Genomic DNA, 18,922 nt, shown 5'->3' on the forward strand with positions numbered 1-18,922 from the left:
ACCGCGCGTGCCCACCCGACCCCGCCCCCGCGGACAGCACCGCTGCTGCAGCGAGCGCACTGCCGGGGAACTTCTTCAGTTTGTCCGAGCATAGCCGCGCGGGACGAGCCGGTCCGGAGTCTGGACCGCCGGGCTCAGCCGGAGCGCACCGAATCTTTTAGATCTTTTTTTTCTTTTTTTCTTACTTTTATCCACGCACGCGCCTGGTTTCCTGGGAAGAAACTTGAAAGCCGCGTGCGTAAACCTGCGCGTCTGGAAACGTCGCCTGTGGACGCGCACGGACGGAGGAGGGTCACCTGCCGGACCTTGGAGGATCTTCGGGTCCAGTTTTCGTCATGGACCCCCTTCAACTGACGGTGATGATGATGGCGGTCCTGATGAAGGAGAGCGGGGCCGCCGCGAGGCCGCAGGTTAGTCGGTCCGGTTCGATCTGGTTCGTTAAAGTTTTGAGAAGTGTTTTAGTCAGAAACGGTAATCAGCTGAGAAACCAACCAGAACCGAGCCGAACCTTCAAGTTCGGACCGGAAGTTAAGCAGTTTGAAAGAAAAAACAAGTTCTGGTATATTAAACTTATTGATCACTGATTTCTGAGTCACGTGATTAAAAAACCTGAAGAGTTCAAAGTGAGTTAAGCTTCATCATGATGATGATGAGGAAATGATGAAGGCCCTTCCTGAGCTTCATCATAATTTTTTTTTTGTTGTTTGTTTTTGTTTTTTTTGCCAGTAACATACATTTAATAAAAACATTTCAGTCATACAGAAGTTTTTTGGCATAACTGGAAGAAAATGATTAAAAAAATAAAATACGGTAGCAGGTTTATAGCAAACACATGACCAAATGAATAAAACATAAAGTAAAAAAGAAACAAAACTAAATGTATGAGGAGGGTTCCCGGAAATAAATATAAGGAATTAGGGCTGTTATGGTAAAGTTTCATGTCATTTATCCAGCCATGTAATGTTTCGCTAAACAATAAAGAGTTTACTCAGAAACTCCAAATTATCTTTGGATGGTACCAGCTCGCTATTGAAAATCTTTTTGCTGAAGCCAGAATGTTTGAACCTGTTGCTGTCAGGTGTGTTTTGAACTTTTCTTTGTTGGTTAGTCTCTCTGTTGCCTTTGTTAGTTTCTTTCCTGTTGTTTGGAGTCCCTGCTGATGAAACTAAGTGGATGTCGTGGAAATATTTGTAAATGTCTGGTGAACTTGTCGCATGTGTCTCAGGCAGCAGTCAGGACTTCATCAGTGTGACTTGTCTTTGTTTTCCTGGTGGTTTTTGTCTGTTTATCTCAGTATTCTGATTCTTTCGGACCCCCTGGTTCTGTCCCAGAGTGGAAAATTGAGTTTAATTTGTTGGCAGAAACATTATATTCCCAACCATGACCATCCGTCTTTCTGCTGTAACTTGGTAATAAAACTTCTCGTCTCTAACTTCTCCAACATGTCCTCTACTGAAGCGTCTGTCTCTACACAGATGACAGACATCATGGTTCTGGGTGTAGTTGCTCATGTTAAAGACGAGTCTGTTTGAGCTGTAAACGACTAGCAGGGGGCGCTGCTGTTTAATGGGCTGATGGAAAATCAATCAGGTGATACTGGGCAGCCAATAGAGGAGGCGCAGAGACCCGTTCACATGTGGGCGACAGATATCTGTGGTGGTGGGTGGGGGGCATCAAAGGAGGAACACAAGGAAGGAAGATTCACATCTGCTCCATCAAAGAAAACCTTCATCCACCATCATCTCCTGAAACCATCATTAACATCTTTAACCCTTAAGACTCCTCAAAACTCCTAAAGAAGCTCAACCTTTAAATCACCGTCCACATCCAGACTTTATTTTCTCAGGTTCACGACAGAAACACTGAAAGGACTGATACCCACGGGGTTGAGACCCCTCTAAGCTGAAAAAGAGACATTGGTTCCTCTATCATATTTACTCTGTTTGACTCTTTGGTGTTTCATTCATGTAACTTACATTCAGGACTAATGAACAGTAGGGCTGGGTGATATGAACCAAATCTTATATCTCAATATTTTTTACCTGAATCACAATATACGATATATATATATATTGTCAAGTAACCAAAGAGACAGCTCTAATTTACAGCCTTCAGTGCTAAAACACTTTTATTAAGGATCAGCAGCACATGTGCATTAAAACAGCTGACTGAAATTAAAGTACTTTTATATTAAAAACTCCTAAAACAAAATAAATTAAAAATACTTTTCAATTACCATAATAAAAATACAGCTGTGCAAAATGCAAAAGAAAATATGCTTTTAACTCAAAACAAGCTATCTCAATAAAAACGATATTCCTTCCTTCTATATTGCGTCTGATAAAGTCTCGATATATTTGAAAATCGTGATATATTGCCCTAATGAACAGATTAACTTTAATATGAGCTTTGCTGAGTCATGTATTCATCAAATCTGTAACAGGTAATCAAATTACATCGGTTGTGGCGTTTGTGGGCGGTGGGTGACGTTCGGGGTGGTGTGTGAAGTTGGGGGTGGGTATGTGGTGTTGGGGTGCGGTGTCTGAATTTGGGGGCGGGTGGGTGAAGTTGGGGTGGGTGGGTGACGTTCGGGGCAGTGGGTGAAGTTGGGGGCAGTGGGTGAAGTTGGGGGGGGCGGTGTGTGATGTTGGGGGTGGGTGTGTGATGTTCAGGCGTGGTGGGTGAAGTTGGGCGGCGGTGGGATGTTGGGGGTGAGTGGTTGGCTTTGGGGGCGTTTTATGAAGTTGGGGGCGGGTGGGTGAAGTTGGGGGTGGGTGGGTGACGTTCGGGGGGGTTTGAGAAGTTGGGTGGGTGGGTGACATTTGAGGGCCAATGGGTGACAGTGGGGGGCAGTGGGTGGGTGGCATTGGGTGACGTTCAGGGGCTGTGGGTGAAGTGGGGGGCGGTGTCTGAAGTTGGGGGTGGGTGGGTGGTGTTTGGGGGCAGTAGGTGACATTTGGGGGCGGTGGGTGAAGTTGGGAGCAGTGGGTGAGGTTGGGGGGCGGTGTGTTAAGTTGGGGTGGGTGGTGTTGGGGGCAGTGGGTGAAGTTGGGGGGTGGTGGTGACGTTCGGGGGCAGTGGGTGAAGTTGGGGGGGCGGTGTGTGATGTTGGGGGTGGGTGTGTGATGTTCAGGCGTGGTGGGTGAAGTTGGGCGGCGGTGGGATGTTGGGGGTGAGTGGTTGGCTTTGGGGGCGTTGTATGAAGTTGGGGGCGGGTGGGTGAAGTTGGGGGTGGGTGGGTGACGTTCGGGGGGGGTTTGAGAAGTTGGGGGGGTGGGTGACATTTGAGGGCCAATGGGTGACAGTGGGGGGCAGTGGGTGGGTGGCATTGGGTGACGTTCAGGGGCTGTGGGTGAAGTGGGGGGCGGTGTCTGAAGTTGGGGGTGGGTGGGTGGTGTTTGGGGGCAGTAGGTGACATTTGGGGGCGGTGGGTGAAGTTGGGAGCAGTGGGTGAGGTTGGGGGGCGGTGTGTTAAGTTGGGGTGGGTGGTGTTGGGGGCAGTGGGTGAAGTTGGGGGGTGGTGGTGACGTTCGGGGGCAGTGGGTGAAGTGGGGGGGCAGTGTATGAAGTTGGGGGCAGGTGTGTAAAGTTGGGGGGGTGGGTGACATTTTGGGGCCAATGGGTGACAGTGGGGGGCGGTGGGTGGGTGGCAGTGGGTGAAGTTGGGGGGGAGGTGTGTTAAGTTGGGGGTGGGTGGGTGGTCTGCCACTGTCAGACCAGGGATGAAAGGCAAACATTGATAAAAGAAGACAACCTAAAATGTTTAGAACAGCAGAAATAAATACATGAATAAATAAGTAAATAAAATACATAATAAATAATATAAAATAATTCTGTCAATATTTTCTTTATTTTTAGTTCAGTTATGTTTAAATTAGGAGTCTGGAGCATGTTTAAATATTTCCTCCACACTCTTCATTAACAGACGTTACTGTGACGGTAAACCAGCAGGATCCTCCAGCAGCAGCTTCTACGTTTCATTTCCAGCCTGCTTATGAAACAGAGCTGAACGTCGTCTGAATGCAGCTGCTGCTGCGAGAAGACCAAGCCTCGTATGAGAGGGTCTGACCAGCACCGCTCCTCGTTGGGAAGATAAACTCCCTTCATTCACCTCCGTCTCCAAAAGTCTCCAATAACACCAGAAAAACTCGCTAGAGCAGGGGTGGTCAACGTCAGTGCTCGAGAGCCACAATCCTGCAGGTTTTACATGCATCCCTGCACCGACACACCTGACTTAAACTAATGAGTCATTGTGCAGATCCTTATAGGCTGTTGGATCCATTTAATTTGAGCCAGATGTGTTGGTGCAGGGATGCATTGAAAACCTGCAGGATTGTGGCTCTTGAAGACCGATGTTGGCCACCCCTGCGCTAGAGGGTCTGAAAACTCACTAAATACAACCACAAAGTCAGTAAGTTGGTAATAAATTCCCACAATACCCGCCTCTTTCCATACATAAGCCAATCACAGTGCTCGTTCGTCCCACTCACACACTCATTGGCTGTCGTCTTCTTCGTTGGTGTTCGTCTCCTTTTCTTGTATGAAAGTTAGTTTGAGTCGACAAACCAGCAGCTAATCTGTTTTTACTGTGAACTAAAGGGCTGAAGAGGGAGCAGAAGGTTGTTAGCGACTAAATAGATTCAGTTATAACTCCTACAAGAAAAAGACCGCTAGATGTTTCATCACCGTTGTAGAGTAGATGAAACATTCACTCACATTTCTCACATTTTAGTCGCAAAATACGACCGATGGTTCCAGTCTGGAGCCCTGCGACTGATTGCTCGTTGACCCTGTGTTCTTTCAGACATCCAGCTGCAGCAGCAGAGGGATGGAGACTTTTGCTGATGGAGGAAGGAGATTCAGACGTTATGCCGTCAACCCTCTGGGGCACAAATGGACTCACCACAACATTACATACAGGTAGACCAGCTGAAACTTACAGAACATGTATGTAAGATGTTTACTTGAATCATGTTTGCAGATCTTCTGGCTGATGATGTCATGAATCAGTGAAGTTTTAAAGTTGTGTGTGTTGTTTAACATGGATGCACGGATGAGGGAACTTTCAGCTGCAGCAATTAGATAAAAATGTGGTTCTGTTGTTCATATAAGGTGATGGCAGCGCGTGTGCACGCAGCGGCTCAGGGCTCTCGGCTTTTGTTTGTTTTGTTCGTGTTTTTGTTGCTGCTCCAGTTACTAGAGGCATTAATTCAGTATGGCAGGGCTGAATTAATAAACTTCGGAAGAAACTGCCAACTTTACGCACACCCTGAGCCGGATTTTATACCACCAGAGGTCCTTCGAACCACCACGGCTTTCACCATCCCTCCACTGTGGCCTAGGAGACGGAGGAGACAACGTAAACAAAAGCGGGGTAAGAGGAGCGGGGCGCGTGCTAGGCTAAAAGCCGACCCACACCGAGCAGCTCTTCCCAGTCTCTTCCTGACAAATGCTCGATCACTAGCCAACAAAATCGACGAGATTCGGCTGAGGATCGTCTCACGGAGGATGGACAGCTGTGTGGCCATCATTACGGAAACCTGGCTGGACTGCAATACACCCAACACCGCGGTGGAGCTAGCGGGGCGCTCTTTGTTCCGAGCAGACAGGACTGCAGCCTCGGCTAAAAGCAGAGGTGGAGGGCTCGAGCTCTACATCCATAACTCCTGGTGTACAGCCACACACACCCGGAACGCACTGCACACCGACCTGGAATATCTGGTTGTGAACTGCAGGCCATTCAAGACGGTGAGAGAGTTGTGCTCCATTTTGATCATAGCTGTTTACGTTCCACCGCGAGCTAACGCTAAGCTAGCGCTAGAGGAGCTCTGTTGTTTGATCACCAGGCAGATGAACTCCAACCCCGAGGCAGCTGTGATTGTGGCTGGAGACTTCAATCACGTGGAACTCAAAGCAGTGCTTCCAGAATTCAAGAAGTTCATACACTTTCCCACCAGAGACAATAACATACTGGATCAGGTTTATTGCAACATCCCAGGAGCATACAAGGCAGCAGCAGCTCCTCACCTGGGCATGTCAGACCACATCTCTGTGAGGCTGATTCCAACATATAAACCTCTGATCTACAGGACAAAACCAACCACCAGAACAGTTCGGGTATGGACTGAGGAGGCTTCTTCAGCCCTACAGGACTGTTTTGAACTCACTGACTGGGAAGTGTTTAAAGATGACTCAGACCTGGAGGCCTACACATCATCTGTCCTGGACTACGTGCAGTTCTGCACTGATGCTGTTCTACCCACAAAGTCCATCAAGGTGTTTCCAAACCAGAAACCATGGTGTGACAGCACAGTGCGGTCTCTGCTCAAAGCTCGGGATGCAGCCTACAGGTCAGGTGACAGGCTGGCCTACAGCAGGACCCGGTCAGAACTGAAGAAGGGCATCCAGCAGGCCAAACACAGGTACAGACAGCGCATTGAGGAGCATTTCACTGACAACAACCCACGTGAAATGTGGAGAGGCATCAAAACCTTAACAGACTACAGGAATAGCAACCAGCAGATCAGCCATGACCCCACCCTACCTGACACCTTAAACAGTTTCTTTGCACGCTTCGACACACCTGGCAGCAGAGAGACTGTTTATCTTCCACAGCGTGAGGAGCAGCCTCTCGTCCTGCAGCAACACCAGGTTAGCTCCACCCTGAGGAGGATCAGCACTAGCAAAGCAGCAGGACCAGACAAGGTATCAGGTCGGGTTCTGAAGCTGTGTGCACAACAGCTGGCTGGAGTTTTTCTGGACATTTTCAACCTGTCCTTGCAGCTTGCTTCAGTTCCTGTGTGCCTCAAATCCTCTATCATTGTGCCTGTGCCGAAAAAATCTGTTGTCACCTGCCTCAATGACTACCGCCTGGTCGCTCTCACACCAGTAATCATGAAGTGCTTTGAGAGGATCGTCTTAAGTCACATCAAGGACGTGATTCCTGCTACTCTGGACAGATATCAGTTCGCCTACAGGGAGAACCGATCGACAGAGGATGCAGTCTCACTGGCACTGCACACGGCTCTGACCCACCTGGAGCATCCTAACACCTACGTCAGGATGGTATTTGTGGACTTCAGTTCGGCTTTCAACACGGTGATCCCTGACAAGCTGACACTGAAACTCCACAACCTCGGACTGTCTAACCCCCTATGCTTCTGGATCAGGGACTTCCTCACAAACAGGCCTCAGGTGGTGAGGATTGGGGACTGCACATCATCCACACGGTTCCTGAGCACAGGCACACCACAGGGATGTGTGCTTAGCCCGGCCCTCTTCACCCTATTCACACATGACTGTTTTGCTATTCATCCCACAAACATGGTTCTGAAGTTTGCAGATGACACCACTGTGGTGGGTCTCATATCGGACAACAATGAGACCCTCTACAGAGCGGAGATCCAGCACCTGACAGGATGGCGTTCAGACAACAACCTTGTTCTGAACACCAGCAAGACCAAGGAGGTCATTGTGGACTTTAGGAGATCCAGGAAGATGGAACACACCCCTGTCCTCATCCATGGGGAGGAGGTGGAGCGGGTGGACATCAAGTTCCTGGGCATCCACATTACATCTGACCTCACTTGGTCCGCACACACATCGCACCTGGTGAAGAGGGCCAAACAAAGGCTCTTCTTCCTCAGGAAGCTCAAAAGGACTGGACTCTCCTCTCAGCTTCTGACAAACTTCTACAGAGCCACCATAGAGAGCATCCTCTGTCTGAGTGCAACAGTGTGGTACGGGAGCTGCACTGCACACGACAGGAAGGTCTTGGCCCGGGTGGTGAAAACAGCACAGGGGATTGTAGGGAGTCCTCTCCCGCTCCTGGACTCAATATACGACAGCCGGGTCCAGAGAAGGGCCAGTCGTATAGCTGCAGCCCCCACCCACCCAGGACACGAACTGTTTGTACCTCTTCCCTCTGGAAAGAGATACAGAAACATCAAAGCCCACACCAACAGACTAAAACACAGCTTCTTCCCCAGAGCTGTGAAATCCATCACCCCATCTCCCCCCTACCCCCCACCTACCCCCCACCCCATCTCCCCCCACCCCCCATCCATAGACTGAACACTAAACTCCTGCAGACAGGCAGACACACTCAGACTGCACTTTGGGACAATATGCTGCAATATGTGGATCACTTTCATGCCAGTCACTTTAAACACTTTAAATACTTGTTTGATTTGCACTATTATTCCATTTTATTCCTTTTACTCTTTTATATATATATATATATATTTATCTAAAGGTATATTGCCTTTTGCCTTTCCATACTTTTATCTTCGTGTGTTACAGTGTGCCTTTTAAGCCGAGAACTTCTGAAACAAAATTTCGTTGTGCCTTGCACAATGACAATAAAGACTCTTGATTCTTGATTCTTGATTCTTCATTCTGCAGCAGAACTTCTTCCAGAAGAATTTCTGGATTTTCCAGTTTCACAAACGGGATGTTTGTGCGGAGAGCTGTTTTTATGAACAGTAGGTCTGATTGGATCATCAGTCTGCTGGGAACAAAAATCAGGTTCTCATCTACATAGAAACTCAGATTTATCTCCATTCATGTGGAAACTGATGTAAACAGCTGATGTCCCAATACAGAGCCATGTGGTACAGCACAGGTGTAGAAAATGAAGCAGGGAGGAGAAATAAAGCAGAATATCTTTGTCAACTTTTTTTTTAAGATTTGACTTTACTCTGATGAAGGTGTGAAAACAAACTCCACCTCTCCTTCCTCATATTTTAGTTTTGGATCAGAATTCTTCGTGTTTTCCTGTCAGACTTATGAGTCCTGTAGCTGTGAACACAGATGAGACATTAAACTCACCAATGTTTTCCCAGATATAATCTAATATCCCAGATATTCCCAGAGATTAAGTCAATTCCTGAAGAACAGTTTTTATTTATTGACTATTAAAACAACTTCTTTTTCTACTAAATTACAACCACTAACAGTACACCTACAGCGCCCCCTCTGGTAACTCTGGACACCTGAATGAATTCATTTTCTAAAGATCTTTTCTGGAGAAGTGACTTAAACTCGACTTGTGTAGCCCAGAAATTAGAAGATATGATCATCCAGTTATTAGCATTAGCTTTAGCTACATTTACATGGAACACTTTTAATCCGATTGAACATCTAATCAGAATAAAAATGTGTCATGTAAACTTCAGCTGATCGAATCGGCCTCGACTGGAAATAATGTTCAATCCATTCGAGACAGTTTGAACTTTTTCACGATCGGATCAGCAGGCAATCAGAAGCACGTCGACGCTCATTCTGATTGTTTTGCAGTGTACATTGTTTCTGCGCATGCTTGAACCCGGTGGGCGTTACGTGACGTAATGAGTTTCGGGGAAGACTTGAACAATGGCGGCAGCAAAGCAGAACGGGACTGTGGTGGAGACCTTCTGCTGTGAATTAAGGATTATTGTGCATTTTGATGGTCAAAAGGTTAAAAAAAAGCACTTCTTCTTCCCAGCTAGTAGGCACTGCGCATGTCAAACGCGTTAGTCGTATTAAATCTGTCCATCAGTCTAACCCAGCTGATCGATCACTTTATCCAGCGTCCATGTAAACATGTCAGCTGGACTCTCCGATCAGATTGATTTCAGTCGGATAGATGAAATATTTGTCCATGTTAACGTAGCTACTGTTCCAGGTTTATTACATCCATTTTATTTTTATTGAACTGTTTAAATCTTTGAGTCAGAGACAGAGCTTCATCCAGCCTGCTAGACACTACACAGGGCTAAATAAACCCAACAGTCTATCAAGCTGCCTTTTTATCTTCACCTCAGGATCATCAAGTTTCCCAACACTCTGAACATGGAGGACACCAGGAAGGCCATCGGCATCGCCTTCACCAAGTGGAGCGATGTGTCGCCACTGACCTTCTCTGAGGTTACCGATGGCAACAGCACCACCGACATCACCATCGGTATGTCAGGAAAAGACTGATCATGACTGATGTTCTGATGATGTTGAGGTCAGGTTGTGGAGTCTGTTAGGGAACCATGAGAAGAGAATAAAGATGGACAGATCTTGGTCCCTCTGAACTCTGCTGATGATAGTTTTATCCCGGAAAACAGAAAACTGAACTGGTGGAAACGTTTCTCTGGGTGTGCTAGGTTTCTACACCTTCAACCACACCGACTGCTGGTGGTCTCCTCTCCACCCCTGCTTCGACGGGCTGAATGGTGAGCTGGCTCACGCCTTCCTGCCGCCACGAGGAGAAATCCACTTCGACAACCATGAGTTCTGGATCCTCGGCAAGTCCAGGTTCAGCTGGAAACAAGGTAGCCCCTCTGCACCCAGAGTCCTAGAAACTACAACCTGATATGGTGGAAGTAAAACATCTGTTCATGAATCTATGTCTCAGCCGTGCTTGTTTTCAGTCTTCCTTCCGGGCTCCTAAACTGTTTTCAGCCTCTCAGAGGACCCAGACAGGACTAAAGATGTCTAGAAATCGACACAAAAACATTTCATTGCAAGAGATCTATTCAGTTAAATTCAAGTCAATTCAATTCAGTTCAATTCAACTTTATTTATATAGCGCCAGTTCACAACAAGGTTGTCAGGGCACTTTACACACAAATCAGTTTGAACCAATTCATAATTAAACAGCCTAACCTCCAATGAAACTTTACTCATCCCCAGGATTACTTTACTCTTTCCTAGGACTACTTTACTCTTTCCTAGGACTACTTTACCCATCCCTAGGATTACTTTACTCATTCATAGGATTACTTTACGCATTCAAAGGATTACTTTACTCTTTCCTAGGACTACTTTACTCATTCATAGGATTATTTTACTCATTCCTAGCACTACTTTACTCATTCATAGGATTACTTTACTCATTCAAAGGATTACTTTACTCTTTCCTAGCACTACTTTACTCATTCATAGGATTACTTTACTCACTCCTGGGACTACTTTACTCTTTCCTAGGACTACTTTACTCTTTCCTAGGACTACTTTACTCTTTCCTAGGACTACTTTACTCATTCATAGGATTACTTTACTCATTCCTAGGACTACTTTACTCATTCCTAGGACTACATTACTCATTCATAGGATTACTTTACATATTCCTAGGATTACTTTACTCTTTCCTAGGACTACTTTACCCATCCCTAGGATTACTTTACTCATTCAAAGGATTACTTTACTCTTTCCTAGGGCTACTTTACTCATTCCTAGGACTACTTTACTCATTCCTAGGATTACTTTACTCATTCCTAGGACTACTTTACTCATTCCTAGGACTAATTTACTCATTCCTAGCACTACTTTACTCATTCATAGGATTAATTTACTCATTCCTAGCACTACTTTACTCATTCAAAGGATTACTTTACTCATTCCTAGGACTACTTTACTCATTCCTAGGACTACTTTACTCATTCATAGGATTACTTTACTCATTCCTAGGACTACTTTACTCATTCCTAGGATTAATTTACTCATTCCTAGCACTACTTTACTCATTCATAGGATTACTTTACTCTTTCCTAGGACTGCTTTACTCTTTCCTAGGACTACTTTACTCATTCCTAGGACTACTTTACTCATTCATAGGATTACTTTACTCATTCCTAGGACTACTTTACTCATTCCTAGTATTACTTTACTCATCCCTAGGATTACTTTACTCATTCAAAGGATTACTTTACTCTTTCCTAGGGCTACTTTACTCATTCCTAGGACTACTTTACTCATTCCTAGGATTACTTTACTCATTCCTAGGACTACTTTACTCATTCCTAGGACTAATTTACTCATTCCTAGCACTACTTTACTCATTCATAGGATTAATTTACTCATTCCTAGCACTACTTTACTCATTCAAAGGATTACTTTACTCATTCCTAGGACTACTTTACTCATTCCTAGGACTACTTTACTCATTCATAGGATTACTTTACTCATTCCTAGGACTACTTTACTCATTCCTAGGATTAATTTACTCATTCCTAGCACTACTTTACTCATTCATAGGATTACTTTACTCTTTCCTAGGACTGCTTTACTCTTTCCTAGGACTACTTTACTCATTCCTAGGACTACTTTACTCATTCATAGGATTACTTTACTCATTCCTAGGACTGCTTTACTCATTCCTAGTATTACTTTACTCATCCCCAGGATTACTTTATTCATTCCTAGGACTACTTTACCCATCCCTAGGATTACTTTACTCATTCAAAGGATTACTTTACTCTTTCCTAGGACTACTTTACTCATTCATAGGATTACTTTACTCATTCCTAGGACTACTTTACTCATTCCTAGGATTAATTTACTCATTCCTAGCACTACTTTACTCATTCATAGGATTACTTTACTCACTCCTAGGATTACTTTACTCATTCCTAGGACTACTTTATTCATCCCTAGGATTACTTTACTCATTCCTAGGATTACTTTGCTCTTTCCTAGGACTACTTTACCCATTCCTAGGACTACTTTACTCATTCTTAGGATTATCTTACTCATCCCTAGGATTACTTTACTCATTCCAAGGATTAATTTACTCATCCCTAGAACTAGTTTAAGCATCCATAGGATTACTTTACTCATTCCTAAGACTACTTTACTCATTTATAGGACTACTTTACTCATTCAAAGGATCACTTTACTCTTTCCTAGGACTACTTTACTCTTTCCTAGGACTACTTTACTCATTCATAGGATTACTTTACTCATTCCTAGGACTACTTTACTCATTCCTAGGATTAATTTACTCATTCCTAGCACTACTTTACTCATTGATAGGATTACTTTACTCACTCCTAGGATTACTTTACTCATTCCTAGGACTACTTTATTCATCCCTAGGATTACTTTACTCATTCCTATGATTACTTTGCTCTTTCCTAGGACTACTTTACCCATTCCTAGGACTACTTTACTCATTCTTAGGATTATCTTACTCATCCCTAGGATTACTTTACTCATTCCAAGGATTAATTTACTCATCCCTAGAACTAGTTTAAGCATCCCTAGGATTAATTTACTCATTCCTAAGACTACTTTTCTCATTCCTAGGATTACTTTACTCATTACCAGGATTAATTTACTCATCCATAGGATTACTTTACTCATTCCTAGGATTACTTCACTCATTCATAGGATTACTTTACTCATTCCTAGGACTACTTTACTCACTCATAGGATTACTTTACTCATTCCTAGGATTACTTTACTCTTTCCTAGGACTACTTTACTCTTTCCTAGGACTACTTTACCCATCCCTAGGATTACTTTACTCATTCAAAGGATTACTTTACTCTTTCCTCGGGCTACTTTACTCATTCCTAGGACTACTTTACTCATTCATAGGATTACTTTACTCATTCCTAGGACTACTTTACTCATTCCTAGGACTAATTTACTCATTCCTAGCACTACTTTACTCATTCATAGGATTAATTTACTCATTCCTAGCACTACTTTACTCATTCAAAGGATTACTTTACTCATTCCTAGGACTACTTTACTCATTCCTAGGACTACTTTACTCATTCATAGGATTACTTTACTCATTCCTAGGACTACTTTACTCATTCCTAGGATTAATTTACTCATTCCTAGCACTACTTTACTCATTCATAGGATTACTTTACTCTTTCCTAGGACTGCTTTACTCTTTCCTAGGACTACTTTACTCATTCCTAGGACTACTTTACTCATTCATAGGATTACTTTACTCATTCCTAGGACTACTTTACTCATTCCTAGTATTACTTTACTCATCCCCAGGATTACTTTACTCATTCCTAGGACTACTTTACCCATCCCTAGGATTACTTTACTCATTCAAAGGATTACTTTACTCTTTCCTAGGACTACTTTACTCATTCCTAGGACTACTTTACTCATTCATAGGATTACTTTACTCATTCCTAGGACTACTTTATTCATCCCTAGGATTACTTTACTCATTCCTAGGATTACTTTGCTCTTTCCTAGGACTACTTTACCCATTCCTAGGACTACTTTACTCGTTCTTAGGATTATCTTACTCATCCCTAGGATTACTTTACTCATTCCAAGGATTCATTTACTCATCCCTAGAACTAGTTTAAGCATCCCTAGGATTACTTTACTCATTCCTAAGACTTCTTTATTCATTCCTAGGATTACTTTACTCATTCATAGGACTACTTTACTCATTCCTAGGACTACTTTACTCATTCATAGGACTACTTTACTCATTCAAAGGATTACTTTACTCTTTCCTAGGACTACTTTACTCTTTCCTAGGACTACTTTACTCATTCATAGGATTACTTTACTCATTCCTAGGACTACTTTACTCATTCCTAGGATTAATTTACTCATTCCTAGCACTACTTTACTCATTCATAGGATTACTTTACTCACTCCTAGGATTACTTTACTCATTCCTAGGACTACTTTATTCATCCCTAGGATTACTTTACTCATTCCTAGGATTACTTTGCTCTTTCCTAGGACTACTTTACCCATTCCTAGGACTACTTTACTCATTCTTAGGATTATCTTACTCATCCCTAGGATTACTTTACTCATTCCAAGGATTAATTTACTCATCCCTAGAACTAGTTTAAGCATCCATAGGATTACTTTACTCATTCCTAAGACTACTTTACTCATTCATAGGACTACTTTACTCATTCAAAGGATCACTTTACTCTTTCCTAGGACTACTTTACTCTTTCCTAGGACTACTTTACTCATTCATAGGATTACTTTACTCATTCCTAGGATTAATTTACTCATTCCTAGCACTACTTTACTCATTGATAGGATTACTTTACTCACTCCTAGGATTACTTTACTCATTCCTAGGACTACTTTATTCATCCCTAGGATTACTTTACTCATTCCTAGGATTACTTTGCTCTTTCCTAGGACTACTTTACCCATTCCTAGGACTACTTTACTCATTCTTAGGATTATCTTACTCATCCCTAGGATTACTTTACTCATTCCAAGGATTAATTTACTCATCCCTAGAACTAGTTTAAGCATCCCTAGGATTAATTTACTCATTCCTAAGACTACTTTTCTCATTCCTAGGATTACTTTACTCATTACCAGGATTAATTTACTCATCCATAGGATTACTTTACTCATTCCTAGGATTACTTTACTCATTCATAGGATTACTTTACTCATTCCTAGGACTACTTTACTCATTCATAGGATTACTTTACTCATTCCTGGGATTACTTTGCTCTTTGCTAGGACTACTTTACCCATTCCTAAGATTACTTTACTCATTCCAAGGATTAATTTACTCACTCCTAGGATTACCTTACTCATTTCTAGGACTACTTTACTCATCCCTAGGACTATTTTAATCATCCATAGGATTACTTTACTCATTCCAAGGATTACTTTACTCATTCCTAGGATTACTTTACTCATTACCAGGATTAATTTACTCATCCCTAGGATTACTTTACTCATTCCTATGATTACTTTACTCATTCATAGGACGTCTTTACTAATCCTTAGGATTACTTTACTCATTCATAGGACGTCTTTACTCATCCCTAGGATTACTTTACTCATTCCTAGGATTACTTTACTCATTCCTAGGACTACTTTACTCATTCCTAGGATTACTTTGCTTTTTCCTAAGACTACTTTACCCATTCCTAGGACTAATTTACTCATTCCTAGGATTACTTTACTCATCCCTACAATTACTTTACTCATTCCTAAGACTTCTTTATTTATTCCTAGGATTACTTTACTCATTCTTAGAACTACTTTTCTCATTCCTAGGATTACTTTAATCATACCTAGGATTACTTTACTCATTCCAAGGATTACTTTACTCATTCCTAGGATTACTTTACTCATTACCAGGATTAATTTACTCATCCCTAGGACTACTTTAATCATCCCTAGGATTACTTTACTCATTCCTAGGATTACTTTACTCATTCCTAGGACTTCTTTATTCATTCCTAGGATTACTTTACTCAATTCTTGATGAACTGGGCTGCTATTCTTTGTTTTTAACTGAAAGTATTGTGGATGTCTTTTAGGAGAAGATAACTAGTTACATTTTCTACTGTGTTCCAGGTGAAATTACGCAGTAACACATATCTTGATTCTGTAGTAATCTGACATGACTCAGCTTTCTGCAGAGACCAGGATTATACATACAGCCCTGGTTCAGGTGATGAAGGAGGAAGAAGGTCAAAGTAAACAGCTTCTTTCTCTTCTCCTATGTTTCATAAACACTGTCTGTCATATGTTTCTAGGTTCAGATGAAACTTTATATCAGAAACTAAATATAAAAATTTCTCCAGGATTTGATCGTCTCGTTATCAGACATGTTTTTCTGAACACGGGAGAGTTTTCATCCAATCGAACAGACATCCTGTATCTTTGATGCGGAGGGGGCATGGCCTGTTTATCAGTCAGAATAACAGAGCAAGGGTGAATGTGTGTCGGTACGAAGCATCTCTGACTCTGGTTCTGCAGGAGTCTGGCTGAACGACCTGGTTCAGGTGGCAGCTCATGAGATCGGCCATGCTCTGGGTCTGTGGCACTCTAGAGACCCTGAAGCGCTGATGCATCCTAACGCCACCTACACGGGACAGAGGAACATCGCTCAGGACGACGTCTGGGGCATCCAGAGACTCTATGGTAACCAAGATCAGACCAAAACAAACAGTCTGAACCCCCATTCAGATCTTAGATCTAGGAACTAATTCAGGTCTTGTTTTTGAGGAGAATGTTCTCTCCTATGTGAACGTTTGCAGGATGTCTGGATAAGAAGCGGGTCTGTGATCCCTGGGCTCGACTCGGCTTCTGTGAGCGGAGGAAGACCTTCATGAGGAAGAACTGTCCTCAGCGCTGTGATTTCTGCTTCGGTGAGTCCCGACCATCGTCCACCGAAGGTTTCTCTTCCATGAAACTCATCTCTACTCTGGATCTTGTTTCTGCTTCAGAGCCTCTGGAGGTGGTTGCCACGCCAACACCACCTCCAGCCAACGTCAAGATCAAGTTGGTTCCTCGCGGGAAAGTGGTGGGTTTCCGCTGTGGAACCAAGAAGCCCCGCCACCCCCCTAAAGTAAGGTCAGCTGATGGAGGCGGGGCGGTTAGTTTGATCTCTTCTGATTAGATAATGACAACAGAGAATGATCACAAGATGTTACCGCGGCTTTGTCCACCATGTTGGGAGAACCCACTTCTCTTTCCGTCATCCAGGTTTCTCTCCAGTAAACTGGTTACGATGCAGAAATTATTAATAAGTTAAATCCTGTAATCTGCTGAAGAATAATGAAGCTCAGTTTTAGATGTTTCCACCGTCTTCAGTCTCAGACGTTGGTGTGTACCTGGTGTTTGGTGGAATTTCCTATACCTGTCATGGATTTATAAACTGCTAATCATTAATGTTCATGCAGACATTTTACAGACAGATGGATCTTTAATCCTTAATAACTCAGCCAGAAGCACATCAGCTGGAACAGTTCCTGTACAAGTCCACCGTTCTCTGGGACGTGTCCACTTTCTCTGCAACATGTCTTCTGGGACGTGTCCACCGCCTCCAAGATGGAGACGGAGGATGAAAATCTGCTGCCTCACTTCCTGTTTAGATATACTGCACCACTCAGAGAAAAGATGGAAAATTGGTCAGAAACTCAGGAAAAGACAACATAAGTGCTGGAAACTGAACCCTGGTTCCCCCAACATGGTGGATATATCCCACAATCCTCTGCATGGTGACGTATGTAAACATTCTGTATGAACAAAATTTGGTCTGAAAGTTTAGTCTGGAAGCTCCAGTAACATCTCTAGGTTTTTCTTATTCTACTAGTTGTTGTAGAATAAGATGGGCTCCTAAAAATTCTCCTTGCTCCAATCTGAGCATCCTGGGAACATCTGACCCTGCTTTTATCTCCTGTATCTACAGCTGGTACAAAGACGGTGAGCAGATCCTGTCCTCCATCCCTGGCTACATCGTGATGAAGGACAGAGACCTCCGTATTGTGGCGAACGAGTTCAACGAGGGCGTCTACACCTGCCGTGTCCACCGGCGAGGCCTCATCGTTTCCGCCAACTCCTGGGCCATTCGGCTGAAACCGGAGACGCTATCCAACAGCTGAGCTTGTCCACAGGGACCATGTGGTGAACACCAAGGACAGGATGGCCATTTTGACATTTGAGAACAGAGAGCAAGACAATCTGATCAGCTCAGAAGGTTAGCTGATCAACAATCAATAAGTCCATCCTCTCCTTCAGAAAGGTCTCATCAAGAAACAGACGGGGACTCTGATGGAGGACCAGCATGGTGTTCACCTGAAGGGACACCACCTACCCGTCTCCTGCAGAACTTGTTTCATCCACATGATTCCATGTCTTCATAATCCTGAATAAGGTCTATAAAACAACAGCAGGTTGAACTCTGAGGGACATCTGGTCCTGCTAGACCTCTGTAACCATGGAAACCATGCTAAAACTGGTTTTTAGTGTCCTCCTAAACCATCCTGTAACTCGTTCCATATCCCAAACTGTAACTCGTCCTGTATCCCAACCTGTAACTCGTCCTGTATCCAACCTGTAACTCGTCCTGTATCCAACCTGTAACTCGTCCTGTTCCCAACCTGTAACTCGTCCTGTATCCCAACCTGTAACTCGTCCTGTAGCTCAACCTGTAACTCGTCCTTTTCCCAACCTGTAACTCGCCCTGTATCCCAACCTGTAACTCGTCCTGTAGCTCAAACTGTAACTCGTCCTGTATCCCAACCTGTAACTCGTCCTGTATCCAACCTGTAAGTCGTCCTGTATCCAACCTGTAACTTGTCCTGTTCCCAACCTGTAACTCGTCCTGTATCCAACCTGTAACTCGTCCTGTATCCAACCTGTAACTCGTCCTGTTCCCAACCTGTAACTCGTCCTGTATCCA

The 18,922-nt window shown here is 43.6% G+C and overlaps 1 protein-coding gene across 1 annotated transcript; it reads left to right on the forward strand.

Annotated features, from left to right (window-relative positions):
- Positions 1-204: 204 nt before the first annotated feature.
- Positions 205-18,345, forward strand: mmp23bb (matrix metallopeptidase 23bb). The gene is made up of 8 exons (XM_041995763.1): positions 205-410; positions 4,805-4,920; positions 9,804-9,943; positions 10,134-10,301; positions 16,495-16,659; positions 16,776-16,886; positions 16,965-17,091; positions 17,930-18,345. The coding sequence occupies exons 1-8, from the start codon at positions 336-338 to the stop codon at positions 18,120-18,122; spliced, it is 1,095 nt and encodes a 364-aa protein (XP_041851697.1). The 5' UTR covers positions 205-335; the 3' UTR covers positions 18,123-18,345.
- Positions 18,346-18,922: the final 577 nt, after the last annotated feature.

Source organism: Melanotaenia boesemani, chromosome 9, assembly GCF_017639745.1.
Source record: "Melanotaenia boesemani isolate fMelBoe1 chromosome 9, fMelBoe1.pri, whole genome shotgun sequence".
Classification (NCBI taxonomy): Eukaryota; Metazoa; Chordata; class Actinopteri; order Atheriniformes; family Melanotaeniidae; genus Melanotaenia; species Melanotaenia boesemani.